The following is a 15,671-nucleotide window of genomic DNA, read 5'->3' as shown; positions in this document are numbered from 1 at the left end:
AAAGCAACTGGAGTTCCTTCTCTTTTGTACTACCACAGCTAGGATCATAATCTGACTGACATCGCAAGTACCTAAAATATAAAATTAACTTCAAACATGAACTTCAAACAGCACTGATTTTGCCCTCAGAGTATATCAGGAGTCCTGAGACAGCCCTGGAAGCTGTGTGCAAGCAAAAGACATGGTATACAGATAATTGGTGGGTGGTTTTTTGTGGGGCTTTTTTTTTGGGTTGTTTTTTGTTTGTTTGTTTGTTTTTGTATGCTTGTGCTGTAGCAAGGCTGGGTCTGGCTGCCACTGATGGGTGATAGCAAAGCACCCGTTATCTTCACCAGATAAGAACCAACTCACCCATCTTGTGAGGGCATCACTGAGCTGGGGGATGCCTCTGCACAGAGCCTGGCATTCAATACAGCAGCACTGCTTGATAAGCCAAGCCTAAATAAAACCATCAGGTCACCCAAAGGTGAGTTTTCATCCCCCGCATATATGATTGACTCTACGACTTGTGCTCATTTTTTCTACAAGTGAAAAATCTGGTCCTTGCAGCTTTTAAGGAGGTTTTAAAATAACTATTTTCCCATCTCTGTGGTTTAAATAGAATCATAACCATACTACTTATAGCCTGGAAGAGAGAGAGTATGCCAAAATATCAGACATTTTTAATAGAGTAAAGAGACAGAAAATATTGGCTTGGTTACCAGCAGGATTAGGAAAAAGATGGCAAGATCTGAGTTACAGATCACAGTTCTAGGCCCCCACTATGTAGGCAGCTTCTGAGGGAAATACGAGATATGAGAAAAGTTCCAAAAGTTGGAACCCTGCAGAAAATGCCTAAAAGTAAACCAGGGGTATGAAGTACACTTGGAACACAATTCCCAGCAACAGCAACCATGCCTTGCCCCACAATCTTTGTAACACAGCTCTACCCCATTGCCATACAAGACTCCCTAAGCTATTATCTCATATTCCAGCCTGAAAATATAATTAGCACTGATAACCAGCTGCTGGTGTGATCTGAAGTATGTGACAGCTTTCCTTCTGTACCCAGGTACATTTTCAAAATACTTTAGAAGATTTAGAAATGATCCTTAAGTCTTTGTTTTCAAGATACCCCATCCATGGTCATATTTCTTAGCCCAGCTCTGGCAGCACTGGTACTGCAACTGTACCAAAAAATTCGAATTGCACCCTTCTCCTTATGAACTGCAGGAAATGCTGCCTTTCTGGTGTCCCACTCCCAGCTGGGGGTGGAAAACAAGACTTAACCCAAACCAGGAGTCCCACCTCATTTCATTCCCCGCCTCAATCTGAAGCCGCCACCTTTGCCCTCTTCTGATCTGCCATGTCTCTTGTGCTCCCTTCAGAGTCACAGGACAACATTTCTCAGGTGATGTCTACCAGTTTTGGACTAGTCTCTACTCAGCAGATACAGATTTCTTCACGTAAGTTGAGGTTGTACCCCTGCCATTTTGTGTGAGACTTGCTCCAGCACATGTTTGTTACATGCTGCATGATCCATCAGAAAGGGAAGCACCTCAGGGACAGCTTCCTCTGAGATAGCTAAGAAGTTGTGCCAGGGTCCTGCCATCAGGTTACTGGCTAAAATACTTTCAGAGACGTTTTTGTGGAACAACAGAGCAGGTTAGAATGCCATGCTTAATAAATGTGAGCTTCCCATTAAGAATATAGTTCACAAATGGGTAGGGTATTGACCAAGCCACAGCGTTAAAAAACTGCTTTGCCAACTAAAATTAGCCATCCACAATTAACACACTCTTTCCTATCATTAACAGAGGAGCAATTAGCTACAACAGAAATTTGGTTTCAGCAGACACAAAGAATTGTGCTATTTAAACCTGTTGCCCATCATGAATTTAAGTCTTCTTAAAAATAGCTTTAGTCACTTTTATTGGTATAAACACCTAAATTGAGATCTAACAGCAAATAAGGATTGTGCTTGTCCATAATAACCTTAGCTGTGAAATCTACTCAGACACAAGACATACAACCTTCCACATACACAAGTTATTTGTCAGCAAAGCAGAATGCTGCCATTCTGAAACAATTACATACAGTAAAGGTTTTCAATATTTTATTAAAGAAAACAGTCAAAATGTACAAGTATTACCCAGGTTTGTAGATAACTTCCTATAAAGGCAGTAAAATATGAATTTCAATCTAGGTTTTAAAAACTGCTATAGTTGCTTATTTTTAAAGTTGGTATTTTAAAATCACGTTTCACAAATAGTTCTGAAATATTACCAAATGAATAGTGCAACAAGAAAAATTGAAATTAGTTCTACACTGTTTGCATGTCAAGCAAAAGTTATAACTAACGGCTTCAAATACTCAAACCATTTGAGAATGAATGAACCCAACAGCTCCCACCAAAACTGACTTTTGACCACATTAGGAACGTCCTCTTCATGTTCTTCACTTAAAATCAAATAATAATAAAACAACACCTCTTGAGGTCATCAAAAATAACTTTAGTATAAAATTGTCTTGGCCCTTATCAAATATTACATGAGTAAAATTGTTAAGCCTTTATCAAAACAGACAGGAATAGGGAAACAAAAAAAAATGTCATGGCCTTAATCCGTATCTGTTGGAATCATGTTTAGAAACGTTAGAAGCAAGACCAGAAACTCGGAGCCCTGTTTTGTTTTTAAAAACCACACAATCACAAAGAAAAAAAAAAACAACAGCTTCTTACTGCCTAAGGTTTAGGGGTGTTCTGCTCAAGTACCTGTTCCCATAGACAGCAACCTGTTATGTTCTGAAGAGAGCATACGCAAAATATAGAAAAATAAATAAAATAGCTTCTTACAGCCTAAGGTTTGGGTGCTGGGTGGTGGTTTAGTATGTCCCCCACAGGTCACACTCTCTTGAGCTCATATGCAGAAACATGGAAATTTATATCCATCTTTCTTTTTTAGAAAGAGAAAAGCCCCCCTACATCCCAAAGCTCTTGAGATCGCAAAGGATGGTGCCCTGGGTGCTCTGGATGCTTTGGCAGCATGGGAAGTGGGCTCGGAGGCAGACCCTGAGCTCCTTGTTGAAGATGAAGCACAGGATCGGGTTGACCCCTGCCTGGGCAAACGTCATCCAGACGGAGGTGGTCAGGTACACCTGGGGGATGGAGCTGGCCTTAATGAAGACCCGCAGGTAGCAGGCCACAATGTAGGGGGACCAGAGCAGCAGGAAGAGCAAGGTGATCATGTAGAACATCTTGCAGAGCCTTTTCTCCATCTTAAACTCCTCCAGCACCAGCAGCCTCTTGATCTGGCTGTGGGTGGCCTGCCTTATGCCCACGAGGGTGGGCGGCGTGGGCCCCCTGCCAAAGCCAGCCGTCCAGTTCGCCGCCGCTTGGCCGGTGGCTCCCGGCCCGTGGAAGGTCCAGTTCTGGCTGATGGCCGGTACCAGCTGGGCCGGCTTCATCTTGCGGTGGCCGTGGATGAAGAAGAGCAGCTTGATGTAGACCAGGTGGGTGGCGGCGATGACGGCCGCCAGCATGAGCATGAAGCCCAGCGTGTCGTTGGCCTTGACGTAGCGGTGCTCGAAGATGCACTGTTCCTCCTCCCGGATGAACTTGTAGGTGCCCACGTCAAAGACGGGGGGAAAGGCCATGGCCATGGAGAGGGTCCACACCATGCACACCACAGCCAGGCAGGTCCAGCCCGTCATGCGCTTGGCGTAGAAGCGGTGGTGGGCGATGGCCATGTAACGCGTGACCCCCACGCAGAAGAGCAGGAAGGCGGCGTGGAAGCAGAAGAGCACGGCCAGGAAGGCCAGCACCTTGCAGCTGAGGGGCCCGTGGGGCCAGGCGGCCCCGCTGCGCACCGACAGCATGACGAAGGGGAAGCAGGCGAGCGAGCGGAGCCCGTCGGCCAGGCAGAGGTCCAGCAGCAGGTAGTAGGGCGCGCGGTGCAGGTGCCGGTCCTTGAGGATGAGCCAGGCGAAGAGCACGTTGCCGGCCAGGCTGACGCAGAGGATCAGCCCCAGCGTGGCGAGCTTCAGCCCGGAGGCGCTCAGCAGGCCGCCGGCGCTGGGCAGGTGCGGGCTGCTGCTGCTCCCCAGCTCGCTGCTGTTCGCCATCGGGTCCTTCCTCCTCCTCCTCCTCCTCCTCCTCCTCCTCCTCTCCTCTCCTCCTCCTCCGCGCGGGCAGGGCCGGGGGCTCAGGGCCGGGGGCTCAGCGCCGCGGCAGCGCGCCGGGGCCGAGGGCCGCGCCGCCCGGCGCCCCCATGCCCGCAGCCGCCGCCGCGCTGCCGCCGCCGCCCCGGCCGCCCCGGCGAGGCGGGGCGCTGCCGCCGCGCTCCCCGCGGGCCATGCGGCTCCCGCGCCCGCGCTAGCTCCGCGCCCGCCGCCGCCGCCGCCCCGGGGGCATCGGGGATGCGCTGGGGGAGAGAGGGGGGCGCGGAGCGCAGCGGAGCCTCCCCTTACCGCCGGCAGCTGCTCCTCCGCGCCGGGCGAGGGGCCGGACGAGCCTGCGCACAGCGGCGGCGGCGGCTCTGCCCAGCTCCCGCCGAGGACAATGGGGTAAATCCCCCTCCCTCTCTCCCTCTTTTTTTTTTTTTTTTTTTTTTCCCTTCCCTCCTCCTCCTGCTGCTCCTCCGTCCCTCCGCCCACGCCTCCGCCCCCCGCGCAGCCCGGCCCCTGCGGAGCGCGGGGCTGAGCCAGGCGCGCAGCGGCGCGGAGCGGCGCGGAGGTCCCGCTGCCGCAGCGGGGATGGGAGCGGGACCGCGCTGGGCGGAGCGGAGCCGCCCGCAGCCGGACCCCCGGCCCCCGCCCTTCTCCCGCCGGGGGCGAGTGCGGGCATGGGGCTCGGGGGCAGCCGCGGGGTGCGGTGGGGCGCGGTGAGGTCTCCGGCGCCAGCGGCCGTGGCGGGGATCCCCTGCATCCCCTTCCGGAGGATGATGACGTTCACAGCTGATGGAGACAGTGTATCTGGGCATGAGATAGGTGTCTATGTGCCCACATACACACGTACCGGCACCTATGGCATGTGAATTGGTTCAGTATAGCCACACATTAGTGATATACCCGTGTCACAGTCACCAGTGTGCTTCTGCTAGATTTGGCCATATTAAATGGCCATTTAACTTTGTGCTCGAAAGCAAGTCCAGCAGCACCTGTTGCAGTGCAGCATCTGGGTGTGCTATCCCATGCTGGGCAGGGGATTTTGCAGGGGAACCTTGCAGCAAGCTTATAGGGCAAAATGTTGCAGTGTGAACATCAAGGAAAAGGTGCCTCTTCAAGTCAGGAGCCTGACATTTGGGTTCCTAGTGGAACCTGTCATTTGGGGTCTGACTAGGGTTCTTAAGAAGGTCAAACAGGATGCTCTCCACGTTTCTGTGTTGTTCAGGGGCTTACCAGCTCCCAGGCTCTGTTACACAGGACCCACAGAGGGTCCTGTGTAACAGGACAGGGCAGGTTTTGTGAGCTGGATAAACCACATTTGACCTGACGAGCACAGAGCATCTGCTCATGCACCTGTTCCATTGGTGCAGGTTTATAATGGGCAGTTTAATGTAGGCCAGTGAGACGCAGATCCTTGTGCTCTGTCTCCCACTTTGCCATCCTTGTGTTATGTAGGGCAAGGCCTCTCTGCGTGCCTTGTAAGGCATGCACCAACGCACGGCCCTGGGCTCACTGGAGATGCTAATGCAATTATCGTACTATTACTGAGTTTCCTTCATGGCCTCTTGTGAAGGACACGTCTGAAATCCTTTTTGAGCATTCTATTAAAAGCCATCAGTAAATTCAGCGTTATTCCAGAAACTGTAGCAATTAAGTCATCTGCATCAGCCCCAAAAGTGAAGGCTGGTGGAGCATCTTTCGAGCGGATCTTTCTGGCTGGTTTCAGAAAGCCTCTCTGCATGTAGTGGGGACCAGGCTCTGACCCTGATCGTGCCACCAGACGTCCAGAGTAGCTCTGCTGAACTCCTGGCATTTTAACAGTGGTGAACCAAAGCCAGACTTTGGCCCAAGGATGTGTCGAGGGCAATCTGTATCACACAGGACTTTATTTGCTCCAGGATCTGGTTTGTGTCCGTTATTTATTGCAGTGTTAGGAGACCAAAGAAATCCTGAGAGGGGGAAAAAAATAGGTGGTAGATAATTGAGGCTGTTTTTTGCTTCCTACCAGTGCATCTGAGCTGTTTTCAGTTGTTAGGTTTCTCATTTGCACCGAAGTTTTACTGTGACAGAGAATTGCCCACGGGTTGTTCAGTGCTTTGTGCAATTTTCCAGGCGTTTCTCACATTCATGCAGTGACTCGAGTGCCGGGTTCGCGGTGTCCCCTCGGCAGCCCTGGCACCTCTGTCGGGAGCACTGTCTTTGCGGAGGAGCTGGGACACCGCGTGTGTCGCTGGCCCCCGGTGCAGCACAGGAACAGGCTCTGCCAAGGCGGGCTGCCAGGAGCCGATGTGCTTTGCCAAACATGAGTACGAGGATCGATTGTCCTTGGGGGCATGTGGCTTTTCAGAGGAGCAGAGGAGCCCTTATGGCCCGTGTTAGCTCTGTGGTCTCTGCCAACAAGTGAACAAAAGGGAATAACACACCTGCTTCCCTCCTCCGCTCCTGCGGGAAGGGTTTCTCTTCTCCCTGAACGCTCGCCAGCGCAGCTGAGCTGGCTCAGGAGCTGCCGTAATTCACTGCTATCTTGCCAGGCCAGCAGCAAATTGCTAGCTCATCTTTCTTCCACCTGTAGCGAGAAGAGAGCCGGCAGGGAACGGTGTTTCATCCATTTTCCCAGGGCTGCTTCCCTGATGAGCCTGTTATATAGTGCTATAGGAGGTGCGAGCCTAGAATTTGGCTGACTGAGAGATGTGACACTAAAGGGACAGCCAGAAAGAGTGGAGAAAATAAGGGGCAGACAGGGGGTTAATAGTCTTTATATGAGCAGGCTTCTCGCCTCCCAAAGGGGCTGACCTGGCATTAGACCCACCAGGAAAACTCTGCCTGTTAGTTACACCCTGCCAGGAGAAGAGCCCTCCCTGCCCCACCACACAGGCAAGCCAACACCAATTCAGGCTGCTTCGTGTCTTGTTGCGTCAGACCCATCAGCTTCAAGTAAGCTCCTTGTCCAGACTCAGTCTCAGCTTGGACATTAGTGCCAGACTTACAGCATTTGACTGAAAAATAGAAATAGGGTATATTGTTACCCCTTTGCTGTTGCAGAGGTGCTCAAGGAGCTCTTCCCACCTATGGACTGCAGTGCCTGTGGAAGTGTCAACCACTGAGAGCCAAGAGGAGCAGCAGGGACTGCTGTATCCACATGGCAAAGCCTTCATCTTTGGTGCTGCTTGGCTCTGCCAGGTGTCCAGCCCTGAGCCAGGCAGGGACACCTCTGTGCATGGGTGTAGCCCTGGACACTGAAACACTGAGCACCTACCTCCAGTGCTCTGGCAGGGGCTGGAAACACGGTGCTGTCCATTGATTTGGGAATAGCCAGATAAAAGCCAGACCCATCACAGCAGTTGTGGGGAACGGGTAATTCCCAGACATTTTAAAGGAGAGTGTTAAACTATTTTCCTTTTTCCCTTCAATCACTTCCACAAAAGGAGTTTAATGAAGAGCTATTCTCTGCTTACAAAATGGTGCTGCACAAGCTAGATGGATTCCTCTGACCTTTCAGTGTGCTTTACTTGAATTGGCTGCCTCTTCATGTTCTCCTCTCACTGCCTTGAACGGGAAAGACAGCTGAAATAGGGACTCTTACAGCAAATACTGTGGCATATTGCCTTCTTTCTATCAGTCACTGGTGTGCTTCCTGAATCCTTATCTATTTATTATTAGTGGTTTTATTTGTGTTCCTGTGGCTGGGAGCTCTGCATAACATTTCTGGAAAGAGAAGTGTCCTGTACCCCTGTAACAGTGTAGTAGAAATCATTTTTGTCCCTGGTGTGATGTAAGGGAAGAAGTAGGAAATGTCTGGACATGCCTGAAGGACAATCCCTGAGCTCCACCATGGCTGACACGCCACAGGGAAGCAGGACAGGTGAGAGCAGTCAGCCAAAGCAATTTTGCTGTCACAGATAATTCAGGCAAGGAAAAGTTTTCAGGCTTTGCAATCAAGGAGATGGAAAGGTCAGTCTGGAGCAAAAAGGGATAACAGAGGCTTGAGGTGGATCTGGCACAAAAAGATTAAAGGCCCTCCTTCCCAACTTCCTGTAATTCCCAGAAAGCTCTCTGGATGACACTCATTATTTGTGTTATCTTTGCACCTACTGGAGTGAGTCAGGGAGACCAGGGTGCTACACAAGCAAAACAAAGAGCTGTCCTTTTGCCAAGGAAACCTAAAATCCAACAGTGCTGTGGGAGAGAGAGAGCTGATACGAACCCTAGAGAAGGGGGAGAATGAGCAAACCACGAGGCTGCAGCCTTGGGAATGGCATCGGAATAACGGTGGCTATCAGTCATCCCTGGAAGGGGAGGAGGGAGTGTCAGGAGCTAATGAGGCAGGTTTGTGGGTGTTTACAAGGATCATGATAACACTTTGTGGCAATGACAGAACAGAAGAAGACACATTAAGGTAATGTTTGGGCACTGGGTAATGTGAAAACAGCGTGAGAAGATTAAAATCCGCAAAATTTACAGTACTACCCAAAATAACTGCTCTGCACAGGAGCCATGTTTGCCCTCTGTAACCAGGGCACAGGTATGGTACTTGCCAGCAAAATGAAGGCAGATTTAAACAATGCTGGAAAACCTCCACTCTGCCTCTTGCTTGCAGAGGATCCAGATGTCAGATTGGGAATGGGGCAGTGGGCACTGCCATCAGGCTGGGAAGGGCATAAGCCAGCAGAGCCCAGATCTGTGCTCAGCAAAACACTAATGAAGGATTTTGGATGTGGTTTTGTTCCCATAAATATTAGCACAGTAATGCAAAATGTACAGATGACACCAGAGTGGATGGGAGTATTAATGTCACTGTTGAACGCTGATTTCCTGGATGGCAGCAGAGGATCTGCAGGGGAACAGTCACAGAGCTGCATCTCTGTGACAGAGGGGTATCTGACAGCTAGCGATCACATTTTTCAAGGGCTTATTCCTGGCTGTTTAATACTTCACATGCTCTCTTGGGGAGGGAGGAGGGAAGAACGGAGGAGTATATTTGGCACAGCAGGGAAGTGGACTCGGGTCTTTTCCATCCCTTAGTGCTGTGCTGTTGCAGGGGGAGAGAAAGCCTCCTTCCACAGCAGTACTAATCCTCCTCCACAGCAAGATGAACGTTTTGAACTTGAACAACTCCTCTCATTTTTCCCCCATGTGATTGTGAGTCAGGCTGAGCTTCTCTATTCTTCTCCATAATTGAGTAGGAGATTATTTTGACTGGAAATAACCAGACACAGGTATCATGGCTGTGAAAGCCTCCATGCATGCCACTTGCTAAAAGTTCTGTAGCCTTCTGCAAAGGGACCTGGTCTTTAAAGGCTTTGCTCAATGGAGAGGGAAGAAAAGCAGAGGGGAAGAATAGCTCCTTCCTGCTCACTTCTATCACTGTCTCTGCTAAGCTTAACCTGCTGAATTGTTGGTGACACACTGTTCTTCAGAAGCAGCTCCTTTGTGGAAGACCTCCCCTGTGACACGGGGAATAGCTGCTGTGAGACAGCAAATATCCCTGACATGATGGCTTTCTACAGGAGCTCATAGCTGCTATCCAGTCCCATAGGCATGCTGAGATAGTTACGAAAAGCCGTTCCTGTAAAACCTCCCCAGGCACAGATTTTCCTGTCCTTCTCTTCCTGTATCCATAGTTGTCTTCCATGGGATGCAGGCCAGCTGCTTGGGTTGCATTCCCTCCCCTCTGTCCCAGAGGCAGTGAGTGATGGAGGAGTGCAGGGCAAGCAAGAAGCAGATGCAACATGAGGCTGTGTCAGGGCATGTGGCTGCCTCTGCTGCCGTGGCAGGGGATGCTGCCAGATGCCAGTTCTGGCTCTTGGTGGGTACCAGGGAGGGGGGTGCAGCCTTGTGGCAGGGCTGAGTTTTAGCTACACACACTCCTACCAGCAAAGCCAGACACTAAGGAGCATTTCAGAAGATCAGGCTTTCTCCAGTATATACATAAGTGGGATTTCTTCAGGCTATTGAACCAGCCTGCTGCAGACTAGCCAAGCCCAGAAGTTTTATCTGTGCTGTGGCAAACTCATGCCACTGCTGATCTGCTTGTGCATCTAATGTCCCAGCTGCTTGCTGAAGAGCTAATGAGCTTTTGGGGATACATGGGTGCTATAAACTCCTTAGGCCAGAGATAAGCAGCTTATTGCCTTTAGGAGCACTGCCAGCCCTTGGCTCTGCTGCTGTGGTGCCTCTCAGGCCCAAGTTCTTCGTTAGCAGGAAGGGCTGTAAAGTCTTGAAATAAGTGTGTTGCTGATGACACATGTGTACATGTGCATGCTGCAGCCATCTCCACAGGGTGAGGTAAAACCAGGCAGTGGGACAAGCAGGCAACATCAGGCTTTTCACACTGTTGTCACATCCCCCCTCTGTGTGACTTCAACCCTCACAAAGCACATTCCCTGCACTGAGGCTGTGCTGTGTCATCTGTACAGGATGAATCCATCACCCTCATCACAGGAAAATGGCCTTTGGCACCCAGCAGGAAATTCACCATGGACAGTGTGGGCAGCTTCAGAACAAAAGGTGGCTATGTTGGTCATGAGCCAAATTATTTCCATTGCTATCCTCCCTTTGCTTTTGGATAGACCTACTGTGAATGTCTGTCTAGAAAATTCACTGGGTAAAAAGAAATGGAGGTAATGCACAAATGAAAGTTCACTTGCAAAACCAGTGTGAAGGCAAATTTTTGTTTTCTTCATATGAATTCAGCCCTTGCTGTTCTCTAGTCGTTGTCTGCAGTATCTACCACCAAAAGCCATCCCATAGCAACTGGCCAACAGGCTGAGGTTACTACTCCTGCTAAATGCTACAGAGCCTTCAAATCTGCTTGGCTAGTCAAAGCATCCCCATCCTTATTGTGTATTTTAATTTTTTCCTCCTCTTTTACCCAGGTATAAAGTAGCCAAACAGCTCTCTTTCAAGGCATAACTAGGAGCAGAATTTTGTATGCAACTCTCCAATTTTTATTCATTTGCTCTCATTGGAGCAGTTTTGGAATTAATCTACTCATCAGGGAGAGTTATTGGAAGTGCTGGAAGTACCTTCTGATACCATCTTTTAATATGAGTTGATAAAAACTGAAATCTGATTTCTTTGCTGCTCCATTGTCCTTACATGATACCTTTCCTGTTGTTTTACACTGTGCACAGCTTAGAATGAAGCCAGAACTACTCCCTTATTTCGGCACTCTGTGCAAGTGGATATCCTCTCCTTGCCTGTGGCCCCTTCCCCCCACAGTTGGTGGAAACGAAAGGATGAGCAATGTAAAACCTTTGGTGTGACTAAAACTGTGAGATTTAACTGTACCAGAGAGTCCATGAGCACTGCTTGAATGCTAAATTCACAGTTAAATGGGTGTTGTCTGTTGAGATAACGCCCTTGCTGGGGTGTTGGAGTGGGATGATGATGTGGCAGTGTTCCTGTGACACAGTGAGGTCAGCTCAAGGCTCTCCACCACCGCTGCTGGAGCAGCACAGACAGTTCAGTGCCATGTCTGGAATTCAAATCCAGCCATCAGCAGATTCATGCTCATGGGTTGAAAGTCACTAACTGACCCTTCTGCATTTAAATCACTTCTTCAACAAAGGCGTCCTCTTGCCATTTAACTTTGAACTGTAGGAATAGAGCACATTAAAAGGTTTTCCAGTTTTAAAGAGTTAGTGGGTCTCAACCAACTTTGTGGGATAAAGTAAAGCATGAGAAACATTTTTTCACCAGACTATCCTATCAACTGAGCTTTTGAGGCAGAATGATGAAAAGGAAGCTATTCTTTTAATAGTGCTTTCTCTCTGGTAAAAGGTCTTGCTAACTTGTTGAAGCGGAGCTTGGAATAACAGATGAAAACTGTCAGAAAAGCTGTGATGTACTTTGGATCTGAGTGAAAATTGTGTCCAAAATCTGAGTCTGCCCAAACCCTGAGTTATTTGCCAAAACGCCCCAGGATTCCTTGGATCATCATGCAAGTTGATAAGGGTAAGAGCTTATTTGTTTGGGGTTGGGTTTTTTCTTAGGCATTCCTTTTGTGCAAAGGGGTTTTCTTTGGAAGTGTTGGGTCATTTAATTTTTTTTTTTTATTTGGCCTTTTGCCTTTACATTTTATCTAACAAACTTCACTTCAGTGATGCAGGACTGATGAGGAAAAACCTCTCAGGGCTGTATTAAACCTGAAGTCTCTATACCTGAGAGAAGCAGGGCCTGGGCTTTTGGGAAGATCCAGCAGGATTGTGCATTTTTTGAGATCTTGAAAAAGTTTTTTGGGGTTAAACAAAAACAAAGCTTAGGTAAAAAAAGGGACATTGGTTATATGCATGGCACAAAAGCCTTGTAGAAAGCCTCTGGATGCCACTGGCATGCCAATTGATTTACCTTTGCAATAAGGATGTGATCACTGGGAGGATCACGGAGAGCTGTACGAATTCTATCGGTGCAATGTGCGAGCTCAGCCTGGGAAACAAACCTCATCTGCCAAGTTCTGTAGGGCCATTTCCAGCTTTTCTCCTCGAAGGAGAGGCTCTGCTACCAATGAATAAAGTGGGAATTTTGACACTGATTTCAAAGGAAGCTAAATTGAGCTCCATGAAAAGGGAGCAGTAGCACGCAATGCTGCTCTTCGTTTTTTCTTATTAATGTGACTAATTAAATGTTTGTATTTTTCAAGCACTAACAGTTTTTTTGATAGTCGTTTAGAGACTTTGAGAAAGTCAATAATTTTGATGAAATAGGACTGGAGACTCCAGAACAAAGTCCACATGGAATCCGTGATGTTGCTAGGATACAGCTATTAGTATTTTCAGTGGCTGGGTTATTTTTTGGTTTTTTGTTGATTTTTTTTTTTTTTAATAGAGTTGGCCTAACCTCTCTTACAATCTGTAGAAGAACACGTGACTGCCTGATCCCATTTACCTGATGCTCCCTCGGTTTACCTTGATGAAGCCAAACTTGACCCTTTAATTCCAGCCACTTTTATGTGTGAAGAAGAAACACAAAGAGCAATTTTGACCCAAATCTTGGTTTTTTTTTTCAATGAATGTGCAGGATTTTCTCCCTGTGGGTGTTCCATTGCTGAAGCCAGTCTCCCTCTAGTGGTTTATTTCCAGAGGGGGCCTTTGCTTTGCTGGCTTGGACAGGTACCAGTTATGCTGGTGCGATGCCGAAAGTGGAATGATCCTTGTGAGATGAACCATAGAGCAGCGAGCTCATATAAAAATATTATGTCCTGTAAGTTTTATCTGTTAGAATGTACTTTTTTTTTTCCTTTTTAAAATATCCATAGTAGTAGGGGGTTTCCATCAGACTCATTCTGCAGTCCAGGCTAACATGGTTTGTGCAGTGTGTAGGATGTGACTCTTGCACATTATTTCCTTCAGCTGTATGCTGGGAAGCCTGTAAAAAAAAGATCAGTGTTTAAGCTCATGTTCCACATCAAAGCCAGTGCCAGATGTGGTGCCAATAACATTATGACACAGAATAGCATTGAGGATGGTGCTATTTTGGGATCCTCATGTTTGGGGAAGCAATATCTAAGTGAAACGCTGCAGATATTTTACTGGAAAATCAGGAAAAGAAAGGTATTTGGAGTTTGTTTCCAACATATAGCTTTGAGATCTGTCAGGTTTCTTGCATTTATGCTCCTGACCTCACTTTTTCTGTGCATCTCTTTAGTGCCTCAGGGAGCCCCAGTGCTTTCCAAGTGTGGGGAACAGGGAAGGATAAAAGCAGAAGCCCAGTATCCAAAGCTAGGCAAGGAATTCCAGTCTCTTAATACGTGATGCAGGGACTGGATGTTGGGTTAATCCAGTTCAGCCCCTCAAAGATGGCTAGGTAAAGAAATAAAGATCTAATCTAAAGCATGATGAAGTCAATCTATGCCCTTATTTAACTGTAAAGGGTTTTGGATGAGGCTCAGCCTTCCTTCACAAGTGGTGGTAACCAGAGAGAGCTGTGATTCTGGAATGCATCAAGGATCCTGGAAAGACTGATATCTTTCCAACTTGTACACTAACTTGAGGTAGGTACTGCCTTCTTCACGCTCATATCTGGCAGAATTCCATCCTGTGATTTGCTTTTAATAGACCAAAAGAGTTATTGGACCCATTTTTTCCTTTATTAACTGTAATTAGAAAGCCTGTTGGAATCTAGGATCACCTGCCCCAGAAGTTAGCAAGCTCCTGTTCCATTTCCACAGGAGGTCATGAGTGCCATCTCCTTCCCATGAAGCATTTTACAGCAAGTTCAGTTATGTAACAACTTGAAGGGTAAGGTTTTACTTTTGTTTGCCTTTTACTTAATGCTCAGCTGCTATTGGGCAATCAGGACTCTTGGTCCCTTGGGAGATGTTAAACCACCTTCCTTTGGATGCTACTTCATAAAGTCTGCACAGTGGTTTCCATGAGAGTGATTTTGGAGCCAATTTTGGATTTCATTTTTGTTTTCACTCCTCAGGATAGAGTTTCTACACAGTGTCCTAGCCAAAGCCGACTTGTTTTTAGTTTGTAACTTGAGCAAGAACTATTCAATTTATTTTTGGTTATATTAAAAAAATGCATTTATTCCTAGGATGTGGACAAAGTTCCTTGTTTGACTTGGGCAGGTTCATGTATTTGAAGGAAGACTTCTCTGGGAACTTGCAGGCACCAGCTGCTTGAGGAGCCTCTCTTGTGGAGCAGCTACTGTGTGGAAAACCTTCTGTCCCAGGCAGGACTGGACACAAGCCTGTAACCAGGGGCAGTGAGCCAGGTTGTTTTTAAGACAACAAAGTTATGCAATATCATTTAGTTCTGACATGTTCCCAATATGCAGCAAATGAAGAACTCACTAAATACAGTATATCTCTGGCCATATCATTTGAATAAAACTTGTTTCCATGACAACCTCTGCTTAACAGCTTGGCTGATATGAAATCATTCCTAGATGAGGGAGCTTTTGCCAAAAGCATTGGGATTCAACACTTTAGTATTGTCTTTTAGGGTTTAAAAAACATTTATTTAAGCCTCTGGAAGCAAATATCAACTAAAATCCCTTCATCCTCACCTCTGTTTCGGCTCTCGGTTGATCAGTTTATCTTCCTGGGAACCTCTCAGAAGCAGCTCCTGTGTTACTTAATATGCTTCTGAAGTCCCAGGCAGTGTTTCAAGAGCAAGTGATCGTGACACCAGCATTTGGTAGAGAAATTACATTTCAAGGCTGTTGGCTCAGGCTGTGAGGCAGCAGCGGCAGCAGCTGGGCACAGCAGCCGAGGCTTGTGCTCCAGCCATCCCTCAAGTCCAGGAAGGTTTATGTTCCAACCAGCTCTGCCTCAGAGTGAAAAAGAGGATCTTCAGCTGGAGAGAGGTCTAGCTGAGGTTTCACACCATCCATTTTTTTGTCAGCAGTACTGAACAAATGCACGTTATCTCTTAGATATTTTTTAAGGTGCGGTACCTGTCGCCTCAAACAGCTGTGGAACACTTCCAGGGTGGAAATGCACTGTGACTGCTTATGTGGTGCTTGTTCCCTTCCTCCCTTCCAGGTGCTACACTATTAGAATATAGCTAAAATAAGCCTAC

At 47.8% G+C, this 15,671-nt stretch overlaps 1 protein-coding gene across 1 annotated transcript; it reads right to left on the bottom strand.

The window, feature by feature from the left end:
* Window positions 1-1,667: 1,667 nt before the first annotated feature.
* GPR27 (G protein-coupled receptor 27) lies at window positions 1,668-4,102 on the bottom strand. Its single transcript, XM_066195640.1, has one exon. It carries the CDS (start codon window positions 4,099-4,101, stop codon window positions 2,959-2,961), a length of 1,143 nt encoding a protein of 380 aa, XP_066051737.1. The 5' UTR covers window position 4,102; the 3' UTR covers window positions 1,668-2,958.
* Window positions 4,103-15,671: the final 11,569 nt, after the last annotated feature.

This window comes from Chamaea fasciata, unplaced genomic scaffold (genome assembly GCF_029207755.1).
Source record: "Chamaea fasciata isolate MVZ Bird 193981 ecotype frontalis unplaced genomic scaffold, bChaFas1.0.hap1 SCAF_13, whole genome shotgun sequence".
NCBI lineage: Eukaryota > Metazoa > Chordata > Aves > Passeriformes > Sylviidae > Chamaea > Chamaea fasciata.
Note: the sequence above shows the minus strand (reverse complement) of the source record. Positions and strands in the feature narration are given on the sequence as shown.

Bases quoted from the DNA above. Each gene is read 5' to 3' on its own strand.
- GPR27 (XM_066195640.1), bottom strand. From the start codon at position 4,101: ATGGCGAACAGCAGCGAGCTGGGGAGCAGCAGCAGCCCGCACCTGCCC.